Below are 23,709 nucleotides of genomic sequence, written 5' to 3'. Positions count from 1 at the left end.
TTCCTCTATATGCCGGTCCCAGTTCATTTGGATTAGCTTTCCAGTTTCAATATGCGTCATCTCACAGATTCTAAGGGATGTCCTAGTAGCCTGGCAGACATGCTCTTTAGCTTCATAATTGAGGATGGGAGAGATGAGGTCACAGTTCAATTAAAATTTCATCTAAAGAGTATGGAAAAGCTTAGCTTCACACTGATTTGAAGGGCTTAATTTCAGATTGATAACCTCAGGAAAAATCCCGGTAGACTTAACAAAGGAACCTTCCCAATAGTATGGGTATGTATGTGTGTGTCAAAGTCACCAGTCTAAGACTTCAAAGCAGTTACAGTGACACAAGAAATGCTGGACTGTGATCCTCTGATTTACCCACCCAGCTCAGATAGCTGTGCCTTATTCCAGTAGATAAAATCTCTGAACCTCTTCACATAGGTACCTTGTACCCTGGCCTCTGTGAGTTTCTTACAGTTTAGCCCCGCCCCTCCATCTTTTTTTTTGTAACTAGCTTCAGAAGTTTTCCTTACATACAGAGAACAGCTTAAAAAAAACCCTGGTTGAATTCTGCTAAGTTACTAATTATGTTTAAAAGAACTACTTGGTTGAATTCAGCTTGATTTTTTTTTTTTCCTCAGCAAATCAGTTCTATGTTTAGATAGTAATAAACTCCTCCAGTCTGCAGAACAATTGGCACGGCAGTCCCTATAACAAGTCAAGATCATGAAAAAAGGGCCAGTGCTTGTTTAAAATAAATTTAGGGGGCATCACAGCCCTGCCCTGCATCAAATCCTGGTTTGCACAAACCAGCTGTAAAGAATATTTACAAATGGGGAATTTTGAATACAGTGTATTAGAGGAACATTTACTGACATGGGAAGTAGTGATTATTAACTGTAAAAAGCAAATTTTTTGCTTACTCATTTTAGAGAAAAAAGTACATAATATATATAATTACATAGAAAAAGATCCAAAAAGATAAACGCACAGATAATAATCTGCGAGTGCTGGGAATACAACATCTTTTTTTTTTTTTTCGTAGCTATATTTTCTAAACGTCTACAATATACATATGCTGCATTTTAATAGTAAAAGGTATTAACTACTCCCTCCCTCTGCCCTCACCCCAAAAACTCTTGAAGTTCTGAAGGTTAATTCTGATTTATTTGGCAATGCAGTATGGTTTTGTTGAGGGAGTAGAGCTGGGTTATTTCAAAATCACTTGAAGGAACAAGTAGTTGTATGAGATGATAAGGATGGCGATGATAAAAGACTCACTGAATTTTTAACTATGCTTATCTACATGCATCATATCATTTAGTCCTCATGAAAACTGTAAGAACCCAGTTTTGTTACAGATGGGGAAATTGAGGCTCAGGAAGGTGAAATAACTGATGCCAGGTTAGAAAGCTCTAAAGTGGCAAAACCAGGTTTCCTCTTTCTATCCATCTTACTTCAAAGCCACTCCTGACCATCGTTATTTTGCGTTTCAGAAAGATGTTTTACCAAAAGTAAAAAAGGTACCAGGCTACTATGTATCAAGCAATTCTAAGCAAACGTGGGGTTAATGTCTTAAAGTGATGGGGAGACTCTTATGGCACCTTAACATGGATAGGAAGCTTTGCTTATCAAGGAAAAAATGAGGGCTGGGAAAAGCATTTCCATTTTGATGATGATGATGATAGTGATGATGATGATGGTGGTGGTGGTGGCTAACACTTACCAATGCTTCCTCAGAGCTCGATGCTGCAGATGCATATGGCATTTCACCCTCATAATAACTCCACGATTATCATCCCTGTTATATAGATGAATCAGCTGAGGCTCTTAGAGATTAAATGCCTTGTTCAAGGTCACCCAGCTAGTAAGGATCAGGTCTGAAGGATCCAGAGGCAGGGCCTATGATCACTGCACAGTAAGTCCCATTCAGGGCACTCAAGTCTGCTTATTGCTTAGAGAGGAGATAACTCACTGTCTCAGTGTCTAGAATGCCATATGCCTTGATTTTCTTTAATCAGCCCCTTAGAAGTACAACTTACTGTATTAGTGAATCCTATGCACCTCTTCCCATTTCATATTTTTGGAAATGGTTTCCCTTACCTGGACAGCTGGTGGTATACCTTACAGATATAGTGTAATGCTCTCCTTGTAGCCTCGTATTTGGTGCTTTCATCCTCCAGCAGGATGATTCCTCCTTTGATTGACATATGCTACATGTATGGTGCTTGAGCAATTTAATAAAGTTGTTAAAATAAGGTTATCTGTGGTTTCATATATAAATACAGCAAATATATTTTGATAGGCAAAGGTTTCATCTTTCAGATTACCCCTTTGAAGGGAAATAGTCACACTCAATTATCATTCTGCCACATAAACTGGACAAATTCACAATTTGAAAATGGAACAACAAATTAAAATCCGTGTGAGGCAAAGAATACTGAGCAGCAGCCCCTTCCGAAGCTGACCACACTGCCTGATTAAGTTTTTATGAGGTGGTTTGGTAAGAGGCCCTTTCCTGATCTGATAACTGCCACGGAGAAGCCAAATGCAGAGTCAATCTGCAAATACCTAATCCTCCAGAAGGCAGATTAAGTGTATAATTGACCTATATAATCCATGTATCATCTCCAGTCAAATGTTCCCTGGGCCTGGTTCACAATGACACGGGGCCTGAAGAAAGCCAGCACGGATGCAGCATTACCACCAATGTGGATTCCATCCAAGTTCGAGATGGCTTTTTAATCACTCATCTCCGAGCCTGTGAGGTTTAAGCAGATGAATTCACCCTAAGCACATCTCTTTTAATCCCGATTTTCTTCTCAGTCTGTGTCTTCAAGAAGTACAAGGAGGAAAGAAAATTAATTTTTGTTTAGACCTTGAAATCTTAGGTGCTTCTCTTGATGATCTGATCTCTAATTTCAAAAAGCATGTTTTTATTTTGGGGAAGATGTTGAATTAATCACTAGAGAAGGGGGGGAAGCCATCTGCATGATTTATGGACACTCCAACTTTAAATCATTGTCTTCAAGTTATTTCTTGAGCTTGTGTTTTCCCCTGTAGCTGCTGCTTTAGTTCTATGGAGATTATTTCATATCCATGTTTTATGTTTTCTTTGAATGTCAACAATAATTTTCAAGAAGGCCAAGCTTCCACTTGAGTCTCACAGCAGTCTGATCTTCTTTTAAAAATGCAGCATCTTTATTATATTTGAGTTCATTGTTTTTGTGTAGATTGGAATATTATCTTGCTTTAAATCTCAGAATGCTTTGTTTCAAAATATTATAAACTATTATTTTGTAGCAAGTGAAAATTATATACAATTATACTTTTTTTTAAGAAAAAAATTATAGAAACAGATAAAAAATGTACAGCTGCACAGCTGAAATATTATGGGAAACAGTTTGCGGATTCTTTTCTGATCAGCACTCTGTCTTGGACTGGTTAGTTTTTTTTCTTAGATGCTTTATCAAAAAAGTCATTAATATTTTTCTAGAAAGACTATGTAAACCAATTATATTAATAAACAGAGAAATCTTAACTGCAAAAACAAACCAGTTAGGCAACATTATGCCCAAATGTATTTCTCCAGTAAACCTAGAGAATGCCTGGTTAAAAAAAAAATTGGTAAAGATGAATTTGGAAAGCCTGTTCTTAAGTTACGTAATAAAATAGATAAAAATGCAGAACATCAAATATAGAGTCCCAAATGCTATGCCGATAATCTCCCACAAGCACCCACTTCCAGCCAAAAGTACAATGACGTGGTAGAGAGAAAACTAGCTCATAGAGCACGGGGTAGGGGCCTAGTTAAAGCAGAAAATGCACCATTAAATGACCAGCTATTAATCCGAATATTCTCAAATACAAACACACACTAAAACCATCCAGCCTTTTCTACAAGGGCACACTCAGAAGGGCAAAAAAGGGAACAATACCAAATATAGACAACTTAAAGGACTTATCAGGTAAATAAAACCGAGACTTGAAACACAATTAAAAACACAACAGGAACTCTTAGAACATGCCTCTGAATGACAGATGCCAGCAGGAACTAAAAACCAGAGAATGACACGACAGTCAGAATCAACAACCCCCAAACAGCAAACAATCTCGGAGATATAGATTATTTTTCTTCATTCAAAATGTTAATTTGCTATTATTCATTTTTGCCATTTATCAAAATGCAACAATTTGGAAGAAAAATCTCACAGATCAACAAGTCTTTCTCAATAGGTTTCTGCCAATTGTTTAGAAACTTGCCCCAGGACTGCTATCATTAATGAACGGAATTTAAAGAATAAGTTCGTTTGCAGCAAGAAATTTAGAGTGGCAGCTTTCACAGACCCTTCTGCCTTGATATTCCTATTCCCTTATTCAGCTTGGTGGACACAAGAGTCTTGCAGAGCATATATACGAAATAAATAAATAAATAAATAAACACCATGCTTGAGGAAACAGAAGCCGAAAATAATCAAACATGTTGGTAATCTGATGTTTTGCTGCTAGATTATAGAAAAACAGTAAGTACTGAATTAAATTACTGAGGCTGCATGGTAATGAAGCTTTTTGAGAAGCTCTGGGTTTTTTAAATGACAAATGTTTTAAATCCATGACAGATTCAATAACTTTTTTTGCATGTCAGTTAGGTTGCCTAGCACCAATATTCTGTAAATTAGGACATCAGGTTATTCAGAAAGTAGGAAAGTAAATGGCAAAGACACTTGTTATATCTAAATAAGCTCCTGAAAATTTTTTTTCCATGGGGCCGGGAATGATTTGCAATACATGACTGTAATAGTTAAGCCTTTACAATCAGATATACGCGGGGGGTATAACTAAGACTCTCTTGGGAAAACCAAATTGGGACAACATGAGACTAAACTGTGGGGGTTTCCACAATGTTACGAATGCCATTTTATGCTGACCGATGAAATTCAACAAGAGACTGGAGGTACTTGTGAATTTTTAAATGACCCTAACTATAACTTGCTTTCGGAAAAAAAAATTCTCAGTAATATTTCTTTTTTACTATTAGTTTACGTTAAAGGCTGGAGGGCTTAATTTTGCCTGTGGTCTTCAACAGTCAGGCAAGTCCAGTTCTACCATCTGTGCTAGCCAAGGCTGCACTTTTACTTTTTAAATGAAGATTTGGTTGTACTTTCCTTTAAGAAGTGCCACAAAAGAGATAATTTGCCCTGCTGCCTTCAACAAGGCTACCTAGCTTGTACTTCTAATTTAAAAAAAGAGAAGCAAGGGTGGATTATTTTGTCAATGAAGTGACAGGCAAACTGCAGATTAAGGATCAAATTCAGTACCAGATTTTTTAAGTTTTAGAGAATATAAAGTTATTGGTTATTCACACACACTCACACAGTAACACACACACACACACACACACACACACACACACACGGGCCACATAAAACTGAGAATCAGAAGATACTGATCAAAGGAAAAAAAAAGGCAACCTAGGCATTGAAAAGAACAATCCACAGGCTTCTTGAAAATTTGTGGTTTGGAATTTAATTCAATGGAGATGAGCAGAGTGTCCACATTCCTAACTGCAGACCCAAGGGTCCTGCCTGTCTCTGTTTTCAATGCCTATTGGATGGTGATTGTGCCCCCGACATTCTACGCTCAGTACTTTCATATAAGGCACGCATGCAGAGAAGGGGGAGGACCCGCTGGTGAGCTTTATGCATGTATGAGGCATTCTCAGTGGATGTGGGTCATGCTAGAAGATGTACACAGGAAGATTATTTGATTCTAATTCATGCCACTTGATATAATGTGATAAAACATTTGACATGAGAGATAAGTTCCATTTTTATCCGAGAGAGGACGGGTGGGAATTAAAAAGTAAGAAGGGTTTTGTCGAGGAAAGGTGATGCAGGGGAAAGAGGGGTATCAAGCACAGAAAGGGGCTGACTGGAAAAGAGAGAAAAAAAAAAAAAAAGAAAAGAGCCTTTCAACACAGGAGGAAAGCAAATGAGCTGGAAGACAAAGCATATAAAAGTCAGAAGCCGCAGAATCAGAAAGCGGTGCCAACAATGAGCTCATTTAGCTGTGGAACAAAAACACACACACATACACACACACACAAACTCAATATAAATTGCTGAACACAATCACAGAAAAAAAAAAATAGGAACACGGATTCTATAGTAGACCAAAACATTAATGTTCGCGTTGGCACCAAAAATATGGAAACCTGGACGGGAAGAGCTCACGTTTCACAAGACAGAAGTAGGCTGCACACTCAGAGCCACAGGGAGACAAGAACATCAGCTTCCATGCACTCTGGCCGGGTCTACACTGGCAAATTCGGTGGAAACCCAAGACAAAATATCCGGCTAAATGAGGTAGCCCTGTCTGCTTTGGCCTGAAAGAGACAGGCAATTTGAGACGGAAGCAGATTCCTTTTTTTTTCTTTTTGCCTCAGTGGCTTGCTTTGCTTGCAGATGCAGTCCCAGTGGAAATGAGATTGCTCAAAAACGATTAACCCTTTGGAATGTGCATTTTCAGAAGTTTGATCTGGGTCTGCAGCCCAGTGTACTCTTTTTTTTGTACAGCTGCTTCTTGCAAATTTTCAGCCGGTGGGTAGGCAGGGGGCACCATGGTTTAAGCTGCAACTGACTGAGCAACTCTAATGTAAATGTGTGCCAAAATCCAGGGGTAAGGATTTTGAGTCTTCCAGGAACGAAATTATCTTTGAAGCGATAACGATGCGACATTTACTGCACACCTGCACGCCACAGCTGGTGTCAGGGAGGTGCCACTCCCAGGAGCGGGAGTTGGTCTCAGCCTCCCTGACGAGAACATCTCCCTAAAGTAAGGCCAGATTGCAAGGAGGAAAACCATGACCAAGAGCGGTCTTTGCCAGTTAGAGAAAGCTGCCTCACAAGATTCCTGCAGGAATGAGCCTGCTTGCCGAGAGGCTGTGCAGCGTCCTACGTATCACACAGATTGGGACTGAGACACTGCCACACCAGAGTGCGTTCAGAACAGACACAAGACAGATAAGAGCCTAAGGCAGAGGGAGAGGAAAAGATTCAGTTTGAATCAGAACCAATCCATTTTCTCAAAATGTGACTTATCCTCCTGTCTCTTATTTTGTCACATTTTGGAGGGTCTCCTCCTTGGTTTTCAAGGAGGAGAAGGCATTTACTTACATCAAATAACCTTTCTATGTACATCTCCTCATTGACCTTATCACGCAGGATATCCTGAGAATGGCGGACGAAAGTCACGTAGGCGTCGGCAACATCCATCCCGGGTTTCTGTAAAGAAACAGGAAAATATGAAAATGAATTTTCAGACAGTCACTCTTCCTTGGTTACCATTCATTTTTACCCTCTCCTTGCCCCCAAACACCCTGCGATGTTTCTGTTGGATCACCTCTGCAGGCATGGGATCACTGTCCACAGCCTGGGCTGGTAGAAATTGATATTAGAACTGCTTCCTCTTTCCAGAAATCAAGCCCTGGCTAAGAAGGGCATTGAGATTGTAGGATTTTACAAATATTTTTCTATGATTAATTTTTTTCTTGGCAAACTGATCTAATGGATAAATCTTTACTGCATAATCCAGAGATGTTCTCTGACTTTGCCTTGGATTGAAACCCCCATTAAAGAATACCCAAACATACTGTCTTCCACTGTCTGCCTTTAATATATTATTAGAAGGGTGATGGCCTTCCCATTCCCTTTTCCTCTTTTAAAACATTGAGAAAATACTAAGTTAAAAAACTGTATTTCAATCTATACCCCTTCCTACCCAAGTCTCATTTGTGTGTGTGTGTGTGTGTGTAGCTTAACCTGAGCAGATATAGTATTTGCTAATTAATTAGTTCACTCAGAGGAAACACTAAATCATTTGTCTTTGCTTCCAGTGCAGCCTTAAAGTCTAAGGATTAAAAAAAGAAGAAGAAAAGAAAAGGCAGGAGAAGGAGGAGAAGATTTGATTTTTAAATAAATCAGATTTTCTGGAAAGGTAAGTAGGTAGTTCATCTCACAGTTAGGAAATGATTTATTGTAAGGAAGTAAAAAAGAAAGACAGAAAGAATCTCAGAAAGCACACTGCTTGAGATGTCACAATCAAAGTTACCTCCAAAGAAACCTATTAAAACACTGTAATATAGGTCATTAGGAGAGTGGCCACAAACCCCTCAAATTTCCACAGTAGATATGTATGTTTGCTAATAACTAAAAAGATGAGTTTTCATTACTGTGATTTACCTTAGATCACAAAGTATCATTTCTCTACTAGACGTGACTGTCAGGCACTGCAAATTGGAGTTAGTTAACACTTCTGTGTAATTTCCAGGGTGAAAATGAGGAAGGCTTAGAAACAGTAGGACTGTATTTTTTTTTTTTCCTGATACAAAGCAAACAATTATCAAGCAAAGGGCCAATGCGTGGCCCCTGGGATGCTAGTAACATTTCTTAACACCTGCTGAAACAATGACAAGGTATTAATTTGAAAAACAATGAGGACAACCCAAAGCCACAGTAGTCAAGTGTTACACTTTCAAGCAATTTTCAGTGAATGGATTGAGCAGGTTCCATGATGGTCCTATAATTGTTGCAGTTTTATGATGCAAAACAATAGAGGTTCTCCAATGAGATGTAAGTGATAGCTATCAGTTCTAAGCAGGCACCTTTCTCCTTCTCTTCCTTTGGCAACTGTGCATCAAAGGGCATTCTCAGTAGGGATGGGGACCCCTACCTGCGCGACTTGAGAAACTCATCATTATTGTTTCCATTTCTCCCCTGGTGATGCTTGTGGCCATATGGCCTTTTCCTGGGCACATGCAGCCATCTTAGAGCTAAGGTGCAAAGTCAAATGCAGCAGATCTATCAGTAACCCAAAATATTAGAAGAAACAGTGATCTACAATGATGCTTACTTCCACCATTCCTTCTCTTTTCATGAAGTTTCACTGTCTTCAAAGGGGTATTTCTATTCAAGTTTTAAAAACTCTGATATTTTTAAAAATCAGTGCTGTTCATCTTACCCAGGTAGTTAAGAAACTCCATGATTTGCTATCTTCTGACTTATTTTTTTCCAACAGCATTTACCAATAGCTGATATTGTATGATATTGTATTATACACTATTTGTTAGTCTGTTGCCTGTCTTCTCTCACTAGAGCATAAGCTCCATGAACACAGGAATTCTGTTTGGCCTATTTTCTATTGTATCCCCAGCACACAGAATGGTACCTAGCACATAGTAGGTGCCCAGTAAATATTTGCTGAATAAACAAATTCAAGAATGAATGAGCAAATCCTTTCTTCACCTCCAATTTCAAGCTCTTCAGTCACACTGTGTGAATTTTCACTGGATCTCCCACCAATTGGAATTTGTGCAAATCATTTAAACTTTTCTGTAAAATAAGAGTTAAAAAAACTTCTCTGGGCCTTAGTTACAGAATCTTTAAAATGGGATGACTAACAGCTCCCCTACTTACCTTCAAGGACTGTTACGGTCATCAGCTAGAATAATGTATGGGAAAATGTTTGGAAAGCCATATATTGTAATACAAACATGAACTACTATGATTTTTTCTCCCGTAATATTATACCATTCCACAGCCTTACCTATCTTTAGAATCTACTCTAGAATCAAGATACTGGACCCAGAGGAGCCAATGTCAAAAAATGATAAAGCCTCAGCACAAAAAAGTATCGTTTTTCTCATAATAGAGTCCTCAAGCTCCCACTCCCATCCAATTCCAACAGGTTTGGTTTCCATCCCTTGATGGAACAGAAATAGGGAAGAGGGGATTGAAACAATTGTGTGGACAAAAGAGAGCTATCATTTTTCCGTGTGCCTGATGGTGAGGGAGGAGGCTGCCTAACCGCAACACCAGACATGTAGACTCACCAACCGCTGGGGTTTGGGAGTATCGAGGGCAGGGGCAAGCCTCCCCTATATCTCAGGAGGCCCTGCTGGGAGCAGATCACTATGCAGCCACTGGGGAAAGACACGGTCACAATGGTGATCCTGGGTCATTGAGAAGAGATTAAATTATAGTCAGTACCCTGTTTAAAAGGGCAGGAAAGATGTGTAATGCATTTCAAGTAGATTTCCAATCAAAACAGTTACAATAAGAAACTGTTCACAAATAAGCTCACTCTTAGTTATAGCGAAAAAATATAGATAAGCAGACAGCTGATGTTATTAGATTATGCTTTGATATCATAGTGCTACTTGTATACAGTGGGATAAACTTTTAGATGTTGTTTTTTTTTTTTTTTTTGGACAGAGTTTCGCTCTTGTTACCCAGGCTGGAGTGCAATGGCGCAATCTCGGCTCACCGCAACCTCCGCCTCCCGGGTTCAGGCAATTCTCCTGCCCCAGCCTCCTGAGTCGCTGGGATTACAGGCACGCGCCACCATGCCCAGCTAATTTTTTGTATTTTTAGTAGAGACGGGGTTTCACCATGTTGACCAGGATGGTCTCGATCTCTTGACCTCGTGATCCACCCGCCTCGGCCTCCCACAGTGCTGGGATTACAGGCTTGAGCCACCGCGCCCGGCCTACTTTTAGATGTTTTTAAATATCTTATAATGACATTGTTTATTTTAAATGTGGCTTTGATAGACTGATAGAATATGACATAGATTTTAGAGAGCATTTAAACAAATATCTGTATAGTTAACTCCAACCATGTGTGGAAGACAGAATTTGTGAATAAGTGATTCTGTGGCTCGGGAAAAGAAGAACATTTTAATCTGAGCTTGCCCCCACCAGAATACTTCTGAGCTTGTGAAAAATGAGCTCAAATGTCCAGCATCCTAAGTAAGTCCTAATTATGAATGCAAATTCTCCTACATATACCAATGGGTCAAAAACTACATCTAAGACAAAGAGATATGCCTTGGGGATTACGCAATGTTTTAAATGACTGGTACTAGAACTTTTCTCCAGTAGTGTGGATAATTAAGAGACAAATCTCAAAGGTGACTAGCTGCTAGTGCCGACATGGAACTAAACCAATAGCCCAGGTGAACTCAGAGGCTTCAGAGGTAGAAATGACTTGAGAAGTGATTTTATGTGATGGTTCTTAAGCCTGGCTGCAAATATGAAGGACCTGGGGAGCTTTAAAAATACTGCTACCTGGGCCCTGAACCCCAGAGATGCCATTTCAATTTTGTCTGGCAAGCAGCCTGGGCACTAATCTTGCAAAAGCTCCCTAGGTGTTTCCAATATGTAGCCAAAGTCAAGAATCCCTGACTTAGTCCATTGGTTTCCAAACTTGTACTACTTATCAGAATCACATGAAAAACTTATCGGAAGCAATATTCAGGCTCCACCCCAGTAAGACTGAGTCAGAATCTCTGGAAGTGAGGGTCTGGGGCTCTGTATTAATAAAATGAAAACAATTATGTGCCCATTAAAAATAATAAAAGTTAAATAAATTAATTAATAAAAACCAAAGCCAAATTTTGCCAAGTATTACTGTGCACATTCTGGTTTTGGGACTGCTGGCTTAATATGCAATAGTCAGTGGTATGCTAGTAAACTAGCTCTTTTTTTTTTCAAGATGGAGTTTTGCTCTTTTTTCAAGATGGAGTTGCCCAGGCTGGAGTGCAGTGGCACAATCTTGGCTCACTGCAAACTCCGCCTCATAGGTTCTCCTGCCTCAGCCTCCCGAGTAGCTGGGATTACAGGTGCACACCACCATGCCTGGCTAATATTTTGTATTTTTAGTAGAGGCAGGGTTTCACAGTGTTGGCTAGGCTGGTGTTGAACTCCTGACCTCAGGTGATCCCCCCACCTTGGCCTGCCAAAATGCTGGTATTATAGGTGTGAGCCATCACGCCTGACCCAAGCTGGCTCTTCAAAACCAAAAACAAAACAAAACGCCCTAATTTGTAGTGCCTGCCAATTTGCATGGTGCAAATACTCCCATCAAGACTAATTTTGAGCTAGCAATGTGCTCTCACTGAAGGCAGGGCTGGAGAAAGATGCACATAATTGACTCTTGGGAGCCAGTGCTAACAACTCTACCACTCCCCTGGAAGTCCAGCCTTTATGATCTTTTTTTTTTTGAAGTCCAGCACCTGATCTTCACACTCCACTTACTTGCCAGGTGACCTTGAGCATGCTAATTAACCTCTTTGTGCCTCAGTTTCTTCAGCTATAAAACAGGATGATAGTATTAACTCCCTCCTAGGGTTGATTTCAGAAGCAAATTATTAATATTATCTACCATATATAAACAATGTACATAGAGAATATATGTGTATTATGTACTATTGTTTTCTATAAAATTGTTATTTATTTATTAAAAGGTTTATTGGTTTTACTAAAAGGCTTATTAATTATTTACTAATAGGTTTATTATTGGTTATAATAGCTAATCTTATTAGCTATTAAAGTATATGTTAATTAACTTAGAGTTTAGTTTTGTCTTAAGTCATTAATAGCTGGTAAAAAAATGCTTTTTCTAATATGCACTAAAATAATTACCACTATCCAAATCAAGGTGTTTGTTTATGCACTGGATGAAATTATCTTGCAGTATAGCAGAATTTTTAAGAGCACTGGCTTAAATCTCAGCTCTTCCACTAACCCGATGTAGGATCCTGAGCAAATTAACTTCTCAGTGCCTTAGTTTCCTTATCTTTAGAGTGAGGCTATTGTGAAGATAAAATGTAAACTGCTCTAGTGAGTGCTTTATAAGGCTTGGTTGTAATAGCAGTTGTAGTAGCTATTATATTGTGTATCGCCAGTGGTAAATGTACCACATTTTGGGACATGCTGCATCAGCTTCTTCTGCCCCCAAGAGTGTGAAAACGCTGCTATTTCAATTTGCTCCCTCACAGCCTAATGATACGGTTTGGCTGTGTCCCCACCCAAATCACATCTTGAATTGTAGTGCCCACAATCACCAAGTGTCATGGGAGAGACCCAGTGGGAAGTAATTGAATTGGAGGTGGTTACCGGCAGGCTGTTCTTGTGATAGTGCGTGAGTTTCCAAGAGATCTGATGGTTTTTTAAGGGGCTTTTTCCCTTTTACTAATTCTTCTCTCTGCTGTCATGTGAAGAAGGACATATTTGCTTCCCTTTCTGCCATGATTGTAAGTTTCCTGAGGCCTCTCCAACCATGCTGAACTGTGAGTCAATTAAACCTCTTTCCTTGATAAATTTCCCAGTCTTTTGTAAGTCTTCACAGCAGCATGAAAATGAACTAATATACCTAATGATGTTTCTAATTTAACATAATTAATCCATAAACACTTAATGAGCACAGATCTGGGCACCCTGCGTTATGATATAGAGTCCATTTACTGTCCTCCCATCTTTATAATAAATCTGAACCTAGCTTGCAGGAATTATTAGGTTAAACCATAGGAAATGGCTATTTGACTTCTTTGACCTCACCAATATGCCAATTTCATGTGGTTCAATCTAACATAACCTGATGCTAGTATCAATGGCTGGATCAAGTTTCTCTAGGTGTTTGGGCCTTGTCTACAGCTCACCTGTTCAAACCTAGTTGAGATAGCTGCTCTGCTCTGGATCCTATAGAGAAGAGACCACAGCTACCAAATCTTTGGGTCAAAAGCCTAGAATTTCAATTTCTATCACTGTTGAAGACCAGTGGAGCCGAAGGCTGATGTCAACAAATTCATCCCCTATCCAGGTGTGTTCAATAGAGTGTGAGCATCACACCAGCACTACCACATGTGTCCTTCTCTTACACTGAAATTCCTAATAAGTGCCAGGTATGGTGCTGGATGTTCTATGTATGTTGTGTTATTTATTTTCCACAGCAAACCCATGACTTAGATATTATCATCATCTCTGTTTTAAAGATGGAGAAATAGGGCCAGAGAATTTGAGTAGTTAGCTCCCCATGAAAGGAAAATTTATATTTTGGGGGCTTGAGAAAGTAAAATACTTAACTTCTCTCCCTGCTGCAGTTATCTGAGCTTAACTATTCTCCATTATAAGAACTATCTACATGAAGGAGTCTGAGGTTTGTTGATGAGAAGTATTATATAAATTCAAAGCCTAATTATTGATTGTACATTCTTTCATTAAACAAACAAAATATATGCTAATGCTAAATTCACTCCAATTTTCTATTTTGTCTTCCTTTGAGAAATAAGCCAATAAACCATTACACACTTAGCTTCCTGGGGAAATGAATTTAAATGTTAATATAAATTCTTTTAGAAAAAAACAAATTTTAACAAATAAGTATTTGAACAAGGAGGGTACTTAACCACGTTCAGAATGAGAAATGCTTAGTACAAGACCCTTGGTGGCTGTTGAGATAAGCTCTCTAAATTTAATATTTTATAATAGACTCACACCTCTTTTGTTAGAAATGGAGAAACAAAATCATTTTCTTTTTCGCTTTATTGGAATATATTAAAATCTCTCCAATTTTATTTTGCTAATAGGCAGGGCAAAGTCTGTCTATAAATGTATCCTGATTTATCACAGGTAATCCCACACTTTAGCATTCATGTGTTGTACTTAACCTCAATTTAAATGTAAATTTTGGGCAACTTGGAGTGCTTTATCTGTGAACTTTGAGAGCTCTCTTCATTAATGAGGCCTGCACTAATTATAAGCAGTTTTGTGAGGTTTTCTTAAAACAATTGCAGAACTGACCCCAAAATGAACAAATTTAGAATTTATTAGTTTTTTATTAGGTTGCTGCAAAGGTAATTGTGTTTTCCACAATTACTTTTAATTGCAAAACTACAGTTAACTTTTGCACCAACCTAACAAAAAATACTGACATCCTTGTACAAGTTTCTGCCTTCATGGCTCTCCTTTGAAGGTGTATACACAGGAGGGTTGGTGAACAGGATGAAAACAGAATGAAACACCAGAGGAACCAATGAAAATGAAAGTGAAAGTGAAAGTGAAGTGGGTTAACCCTCAAACCGGACCTTTCTCCATGATAAAAGAAACCATACCCTCTTCTCATCTGAAAAAAAAGAATTCTACTACAAAATATTCTTGGCATCTTTCTGATGATCCAAGTCAGAAACACACAGTTTAGCTAGTGGCAATTACTATGAGTAGCACTATCAAAATTCTCATGAAAACAAAAAATAAAAATGAAAAACAAAAAAAAAAACTCCACAAGAAACAATTTTCAAATACTCACAGGTACATCCACATATTTGGAAGCTGCCTTCACCTAAAGAGGAAAGAAGAGGATGGAAGTGAGGCTGGTGTTTATGTTTAATTGTTCACTGCTCAATGCTGTATCCCCATCAGAATCAAAACAACATGCTGGCACACGGAGCTGACCAGGAAAAACAAAAAGGTACTAGAAAATAAAATCTGTTTGCTATTTTTTTCAAGCCATAGCCACTCTCTTTCTGATTTGCAGAAAGAGAGAATGCACACGCAATTTTACTGATTCAGATTCTGTTGCTGGAGTGGGAGCTTTGCATTTTCCTCCCTCCCTTGGAAAAGGAGAAAAGTGACTAGCTAAACCAAAATGGATTAGTCCAGGGCTTACCAGTCTAGAGAAACAACTAAGACTGCTGTTACTTCTTGGGTCTTTGTGTAATTTGGCTGCAGGTCGTCCTAACGAAATATCTTGGTTCTCAGTTTTTCATTAACTCAGATTTTTAAGAGGATGGATGTCCTCAACCCAGAGGGAGATGGGTGTCTGTGGGTAGGGGGACTGTCCAAAGGCTGCTATTACATCTCCTGAGTTTAGGTGCTAAAAAATTCAGATGGGAAGTGCAGGAAGTAGTCACTAAATTTTTAGTTGTGTAAGGAGGGAGTGTGGTAGTGTGGTACAGTGTAATGTTTGAGAGCATGGAGTTTGAAGTCAGACCTCGGTTCTAATCCCGACTCTACCACTTACAAGCTGTGTGACCTTGGACAAGTTACCTCATCCCTCTGAGACTCAGTTGCCTCATCTGCAAAATGGAGCTATTATTAATAATAGTACCTATTTTAGCAGGTTGATAAGGGTGAATTCACACTTAGTCCCAGGATGTAAACACAGAACAAATGGCAGCTAAGATGATGAATTCATAAGCAAATGTGGGTGAGCTCTGGGTGCTGTGAGAAAGCAATGAACAGCTGGCTTTGAGAAATAAAGCCTATGGGAGTATATTTGATATTCTGTGTGTTTCATTTTGACTCAGATCACACATGTTTCTCTAGGCACAATTAAGGCCAAGGGGCTATGTTTGGGGTCAGAGAGGGTTTCCAGTTTTTACTGGAAACTACAAAGCTGCAATGCACAAAAAGCAGTTAGGATGTCTTTTCATATCTCAGCTAGGCTTCCTCCTGCAATTTGGCTGAGATCAATATTAGAAATCACAGCTTCACCCAAATGTCTCCCAGAAAAGTACCCAGGGGAGTGATTTCCTCTATTGCTCTTTTCTCAATGCTACTTTCTAAAATGTCAGTTCTCAAGAGAAAACAGCCAATAGGGTGGGGTGGAAAGAACCCAGAACATAGAGTCAAAAGTTCTTTCAGTTTCAGAACTCCTTGACCCTGGGGAAATCATGCCAAGAACCTTAGCCTTCGTTTCCAGATTTCTAGACCAAGGTGACAATACTGTGTACTTTGCAGGGCTGAAAGCTTGATGAAGTGAGAAAACACATGGGAAAGTGCTTTGTAAACTTTAAAGCAAAGAATCCACACCAATTAGGTAATTACTGAGAGGGTAATGCATTCTATCTTCTTGAACCATTGCCAGATGGTTCCTGGAGCCTCCTGTTATAGATTCTTTTAGAACCCTACACTTGTTCTTTGCAGCACTGATTGCAATTCAGCTGAAACTGTGATTCAGTAACTTTTCATGCAATGTCTACCTCCCATATAATGCCATGAGAGCAAAGGGTATCTTGGTCTTGCTCATGGCTGTCTCCTCATTGATTCACCTGGTACCTGGCTTAGAAAGGGAACTCAGGGAAAATTTGTAGAGGGAAGGAATGAGAGAAAGCTAATGACCAGTTCTGGCTTCAGGTTGATTGAGAAGTAAGCAGAGGCAAGATTGGATCAAGGAACTACTGCACTGGTCAGTCTGAAAACCAACATAGTTGTATAGAAAGCTGACCACCTGTAGAGGCTAGTGAGTAAAGGGAAACACACTTAGTCCTTAAAGGGATTTGAGGCAGGCTCTCCAGATTTTGCACAGTTATCATTTCTACTAAAAGATTCTAAAGCCCAAATTGTTCCTCTCCATTCCTATGCTAGAACTTAGTTCAGGAAAGAAGGTGGCTTGCCTTTTTTTATCATGTCTCCCCCATGTATAATATCATCTAACATTTCTGTCATATTTTTCATTTGCAAAACACTTTCATGAAGTTTCTTCTTTAAGCCACCCTGCAAAAAAGGGGGGGCTATTCAATCATATCTATTTATAATCAAGAAACCTAAAATCCATAGAATTTAAAGAATTTATTTGCTCATGATCACAGCCAGAAGGCAGAGAAGCCAAGACTCCCACGTGGTCATCTGAGCCCAACTTTCTCCCTTGGAACCCTTGATCTCCTCATACTGGTAGAAAAGTATGATGAATTCTAGCATCAGTGGTCAGAGCAGGCGCTGGCAAAATAATTCTTCTCAGCTAGAAGGTGCCTGCTGTACTCTCTGATGTTGAAGCTTGGCATTTGGTAGGGGTTTTGCTACTGCTGAAATGATCAACCTTTAAACACATCTATTCTCCATTTACCACTAACATGCTGTTACAATCCGGAGAATGACCCCAGCCAAATTCTATTCCTTTACAGGCAATTTGGGATGACGCAAGTTTCTGTCACGAATGAAAATCATCCATTCTCCTTCATGCACAGCCTTCAGTTTGTTAGGATTGTTCTTTTATTTAATGATAACAGGAAAAAAGAACCCAGGGTAAATTGTGGTCTATTATTATTTAGAGACATGTGCGTATCATTTTTGGTTCTGGATATTCAACTTTTTTTTTTTGAGACAGAGTCTTGCTCTGTCACCCAGGCTGGAGTGCAGTGGTGTGAACTCGGCTCACTGCAACTTCCACCTTCCGAGTTGAAGTGATTCTCCTGCCTCAGCTTCCCGAGTAGCTATGATTACAGGTACCTGCCACCAGACCCAGTGAATTTTTGTATTTTTATTAGAGATAGGGTTTTTACCATATTGACCAGGCTGGTCTTGAACTCATGACCTCAGGTGATCTGCCCGCCTCGACCTCCCAAAGTGCTGGGATTACAGGCATGAGCCACCGTGGCTGGCCACTGGATATTGAGCTTTAAGAAGGATGTTGATGATGAGGAAAAGGGGGAGTCTGGCAGTATATTCTATAAAGAAAGTGAAAGAGCATTGGCTAGAAAAGGATGGGCTAATTGCAAAGGAAACCATAATATTTAGGTAGTTAATTAAGGAGCTTCAGTGTAGAAGAAATGAATTTGTTCACAGTGGTTCCAGAGCATAGAATCAGAATGAATGGGAAAAATTACAGGGCCCTAGAAAAAGGTCTAAGCAGCTATCACAGTCTAGCAAGGAACTGGCCATGTCTGATCATGGAGACCTCCTTCTCACTGGAGAAGCTCAAGCAGAGGCTAGGTAGAAGGCTCTGGATGTAGTTTTTTCTTTTCTTTGCTTTGGATTTGTTTCTTTACCTATATGAGAGGTTATATCTAAGGCTGCTTTTCATTCTCTGATTCAAGTCCCCTTAAGAGGTGGGAAGTTGTCACCAGTTAACATTCTTTACAGTAGATAAATGTAGCAGAGTGGAGAAATCGACAGAATCAGGATCAGAATCTTTTCCTGCACTGTCAGCTGTGCTCCCTTTAAGCATGACCTTTTCTTAAGTTATCCACATCCATAGGAATATGTCTTTTTGCCAGCTATACTCCAGGTAGAAGGGAATGACCAGATCCTCTGAACCCACTAGAGCTTTGGAATTATTGCCGGAAAATCCAAGCCTGCACCAGACACTGTATCTAGATCAAATAACCAACAGCCCTCACCATCTACACAAGACTATTTTCCGCTGTAATTAGATATTGCTTTGATAAATAAAATGCATATATAATGCTTTCTTAAAAATGTGAATAAAACACATTTATTGTATATAAATGTGTATATGCATGAATAAAACACATATATAGTAGCTTTCGTAAAAAGCACTATATAATATAGTAGCTTTTTTTGTCTTTATGTAATTTTTCCATCAATGTTTGTCAAAAGTGTGTATTTGTGTATCTTTCTTTTTTTTTTTTTTTTTTTTTTTTTTTTTTTTTTTTTTTTTTAGTTTTTTTTTTTTTTTTTTTTTTTTTTTTTTTTTTTTTTTTTTGAGATGGAGTTTTGCTCTTGTTACCCAGGCTGGAGTGCAATGGCGCGATCTCGGCTCACCACAACCTCCGCCTCCTGGGTTCAGGCAATTCTCCTGCCTCAGCCTCCTGAGTCGCTGGGATTACAGGCACGCGCCACCATGCCCAGCTAATTTTTTGTATTTTTAGTAGAGACGGGGTTTCACCATGTTGACCAGGATGGTCTCGATCTCTTGACCTCGTGATCCACCCGCCTCGGCCTCCCAAAGTGCTGGGATTACAGGCTTGAGCCACCGCGCCGGGCCGTATCTTTCTTTTTTAACTTTAAATCTAGTGAAGTGGCTAAGAGAATGGGTTCAGGATTAGCTAGCTTAAAACTCTGGCTTTGCCATTTTTTATCTTGGTGAGTAGTCATTACTTAACTTCTCGGAGCCTCCTCTGTAAATGGGACAATAATAATTCTACTCAAAGGGTTCGACTAAATGTGGCGATGCTTATCATAGTTACTGGTAATGCTGGCTTACTGATGTAGGCAAAGCACATTCCCCACAGTCCGGTGGTGATACTCTGTTTTACACCCCACCTCTGGCCCACGGGCAATTTCTTGCTATAAAAACAATGCTGGAATCTCCCCAGGTTACCAACAGGTGTCTGAGCTAATTGTCAGTCCGGCATGCTTTCCGCCAATTCTGTGACACCCTATACACTGAGAACTCACCCTCTAAATGTTGAGGCTAACAGCAAAGACCTGTTCTCTTCCCTAAGTATGGTTGAGCACACTCATAAATGTGAGGGCATAAGTGAGAGGGAAGTTCCCCAGGCCAGTGCCCTGGGTTATAATCAACAACATAATCTATTAATGTCTGGGACCAAGCCATAGCCATGTACCCTAGGGCACAGGAGACAAAGGGGAGGGGGCAGGGCTTGCCCCAGATACCTGATCTGGCATCCCTTTTGACCAGGGTGGGTCTCAACTGCCCTCAAAGGAGAGGCAAAAACTGGTACTTCAGCAGAACTTCATTTCCCAGGACTCCCTCCTTTCTGACCATCCCCTCTGGTGGGACAACACATATCGTTTCTCTAGCAGCGTTCATGAGCCCTCTTGTTCCCAACTCCTCAGATAGAGCCAGTTCTGGAAAAAGCTTAGAAGAAGAGACACAAATCCAGAGAGGCTGATGGAGGCTAAGGATAAATTAGGAAGAGGAGCTGCGAGTGGAGTGATTGGTCATGTTGTCATGTGCCTGAAACAAAGAACACTTGCTGTGTACAGGCGCCACATGAGGAGCTGCAGGGTGAAGGTGCCTGCTCCACGCTTTCTGCCTCAACGACCTTTTGAAGGGGATCCCACTAATATTCCCATTTTACAGTTGAAGAAGCTGAGGCTAAAAGAGATAAGCAACTTGGCTTGAAGATACACAACTAGTAACTTAGAGCTTTGGACCTCCCATTCCCTAAGCTGCCTATTATCCTATTATTCAGTTTTTCTTTTTAAAAAACTATCAGACCACTTTTATTAACCAGTTACACTGAAGTGTTACTTTTTTCTTGTGTATGTCTATATAACCTTAAATGGCTTCTCCAAACATAAAAATGTATGAGGGACTTGAATACATTTGAGTCAGTGCAGAAGGTCCAAAATAGTTTCTCTGGCCTGAATGTCTCAGCTAATTACCTCGACCCTCCACCTCACTTAGCCAGTGTAGACAGGCTTAATGGCTTCTCTATTGAGCTCTTCCATTATTTTTCAGGTGCCCAAGGTAATCTTTTCATTGAACACTCACCATTCTGGGATTTTCACAATGCTGATGACTAAGGGATTTTCTTCTGCCTGGCCCTAAAAAGGGGACCTGAGTTAATCATTGTGCAGCTTTGATAGGGAGCGCGGCAGGGCTTAACACACTTCTCTTGCTTCATTAAGGGAAAAAGCAACCCAGGTGCAGACCACGAGGACCTCAGGGTCTGATACTATTAAATCAATGCACAGACAAAAAAAAAAGTGGATTAGGCCCTTTTTGCAAACAGAAATCTGGTGGGTAAGACTCAAAGATGGAAGAAGAAAGAAGTCTGAACAGATACCACCGCATTAGCGATTGCCTGAGCACCCCATGGTCTCAAAAAAAAAAAAAAAAAAAAAAAGAAAGCCGGGAAACCCCAAGGACAAAAAAAAAAAAAAAAAAAAAAGGAAAAAACAATCAAGGAAATGATTTATTCTCTGCACGAGCTGACTCCACCCCAGCCTGATTGACTTCACTAGTGCTCTGAATTAATTTTCTTTTTTGGGCTTTGCCTAGAAACTGCAGACCACACCACCATTTCAAAGGGCTAGCAAAATTTACTCCAATGTTTGGCCTTTGAAATTTCTGCTGCAAGGCTAATGATGCTATTTTGCTCCCTTTTCCACTTCCCTAACCCAAGAAATTTAGAAATGTAAAATTTTTTTAGTCAAGGCCATTCAGTATGTAAAAATGTTACTCAGTGCCACCACCATCCCTGAAATAATTTCATCTCCTGTTGGTTTGATTTTTCATCTCTCACCAGCCTCATGTCTAGAATGTAGATGCTGTCTCTCCTTAGTGTCTACACTGCCTGGGATATAGTAGTGGCTCAATAAAAATATGTTGAATGAATGAACTTTAGAGTATAGTACTCTTTACTTGATACCCAGGGTAGAGATTTCTAGCACTTTCTTACAGTTGGTGTTTGAGCTGTAGCACTTTTATAGGACAACTAAGAAAGTACCACTGGGTACGATCAGTTCAAAAGGAACTGGTATTTGGTGCTTGTATAAGAAGAGCTTAAAGGGTCTCTTGTTTTGGTACACCCTAATTATACAGTATACAAGGTAAGGGTTTGGGATCAGGAGACAGACACTTGATCTGGCATCTGGTTTAATCACCCTCTAGCTATGGGCCAGGTAACTAAACTTTCTTAGCATCAGCTTTCTTTTTGGAAAATAGAGATAATAACAATAGTACTTCTGCCTTATAGGGTGGTTGTATGGATCATTCATTTTTAAAAAGATGAGTTTCTTAAGTGGTTACCACAGGTGGGACAGTATTCTAAGCATTTTTCCTGTATTAATTCATCTACTGCATGTAAAGGGCTAAAGGAGCTAAAACATGTAAACATCTTTACATAGAGCATGGCACATAGTATGTGTTTAATTAGTATTGGCTATTATTTTTATATACCTTTTCCCTCCACCTTCCAAGGGGCTGATTTGCTTGGCCAGGTTTCAGTGCACTGGCTGGGCTATGTTCCCTAGTGGTTGCGGTCATTAAACTTTACATATCTGCAACTTGGGTATTCTGCTTCTATTTCAAGGTTAGAACGCTTTAGGTAAGAGCATGTAAGAGGCCTGACCATTCTACTTCTTCTCCTCTTTACTGGCCATGTTCCAGGTATGCTGTAGACCTCTCTGATTCTTTTTGTCTCTGGCTTGTCAGGCCTAACCTCGTAAGAGATCCCTGGAGACCACTGTGGCTCCGTGGAGTTCTCTGCATTGGAATGTAGACCTGAAGTCCAGTTCACCTTGTGACTGTTTGTTTCCAAAGATGCTTGCCATCAATTCTTTTGCTTCCCGTAGGTGCAAGCTCTTCCCTCATTGAGAAATGGAATCTATTCCTTCATCTGCCCAGAGTCTGAGCTGGTCTGCAACTGCTTTGACCAAGAGAATATAACGGTGTTGATGCCATGCCAATTCTGAGCATAGTCTTGAAGAGGTCTGGCAGCTTCTGCTTCCTCACTCTTGAAAGCCAGCTGCCATGTAAGTGTAACTACCCTGAGACTACCATGCTGCAAGAAACCCAAGACACATGGAGAAGCCCAGCAGGATGAGATCCCATCTGGAGAGAAAGAAGCCACATGGAGAGACACCAAGTTATCAGACATTGAGCCCCAGCCCGGCCTATTCATAGGGAAGTGACTAAGAGCATAGACTCAAGTTGGATTGCATGGGGCCACATTCCATTAGGTTGGTACAAAAACAATCAGAGTTTTTGCCATTACTTTCAATAGCTCTGCCACTTACTTGACAAGTTACTTAGCCTTTCTATGCCTCATTTTCCTCATCTGTAAAATGAGGATAATAGTATTGTTCATAAGGTTGTTGAGTTATTAACAGAGTTTTTAGAACAGTCCCTGGGCATAGTAAGACCTATGTGCTAGCAATCATTGTCATTTCTGCTGGAAAATCAGGTTGTTCTAGTGAATTGCACTTGTATATTAAGGTTGGTCTGACCCTACACATGTGGCTCCTTAAATTTAAATAAATTAAAATACAATTAAAATTCAACTTTTTTTTTTTTTTTTTGAGACGGAGTTTCACTCTTGTTACCCAGGCTGGAGTGCAATGGTGCGATCTCGGCTCACCGCAACCTCTGCCTTCCAGGGTTCAGGCAATTCTCCTGCCTCAGCCTCCTGAGTAGCTGGGATTATAGGCATGTGCCACCATGCCCAGCTAAT

At 39.8% G+C, this 23,709-nt stretch overlaps 1 protein-coding gene across 39 annotated transcripts in view; it reads right to left on the bottom strand.

The window, feature by feature from the left end:
* The window catches only part of CADPS (calcium dependent secretion activator), a 471,006-nt gene that overhangs the window by 32,223 nt on the left and 415,074 nt on the right, over positions 1-23,709 (bottom strand). For all 39 annotated transcript variants that reach the window (XM_017527379.2, XM_017527388.2, XM_037738038.1 and 36 more), the window contains 2 exons: positions 15,132-15,164; positions 7,164-7,271 (listed from right to left, as the gene is read on the bottom strand). In XM_017527379.2, coding sequence (XP_017382868.1) covers positions 7,164-7,271; positions 15,132-15,164 — 141 coding nt within the window. The remainder of the gene's footprint in view (positions 1-7,163; positions 7,272-15,131; positions 15,165-23,709) is intronic.

This window comes from Cebus imitator, unplaced genomic scaffold (assembly GCF_001604975.1).
Source record: "Cebus imitator isolate Cc_AM_T3 unplaced genomic scaffold, Cebus_imitator-1.0 Scaffold48, whole genome shotgun sequence".
NCBI classification, from domain to species: domain Eukaryota; kingdom Metazoa; phylum Chordata; class Mammalia; order Primates; family Cebidae; genus Cebus; species Cebus imitator.
This window is presented reverse-complemented; position numbering and strand designations above follow the sequence as displayed.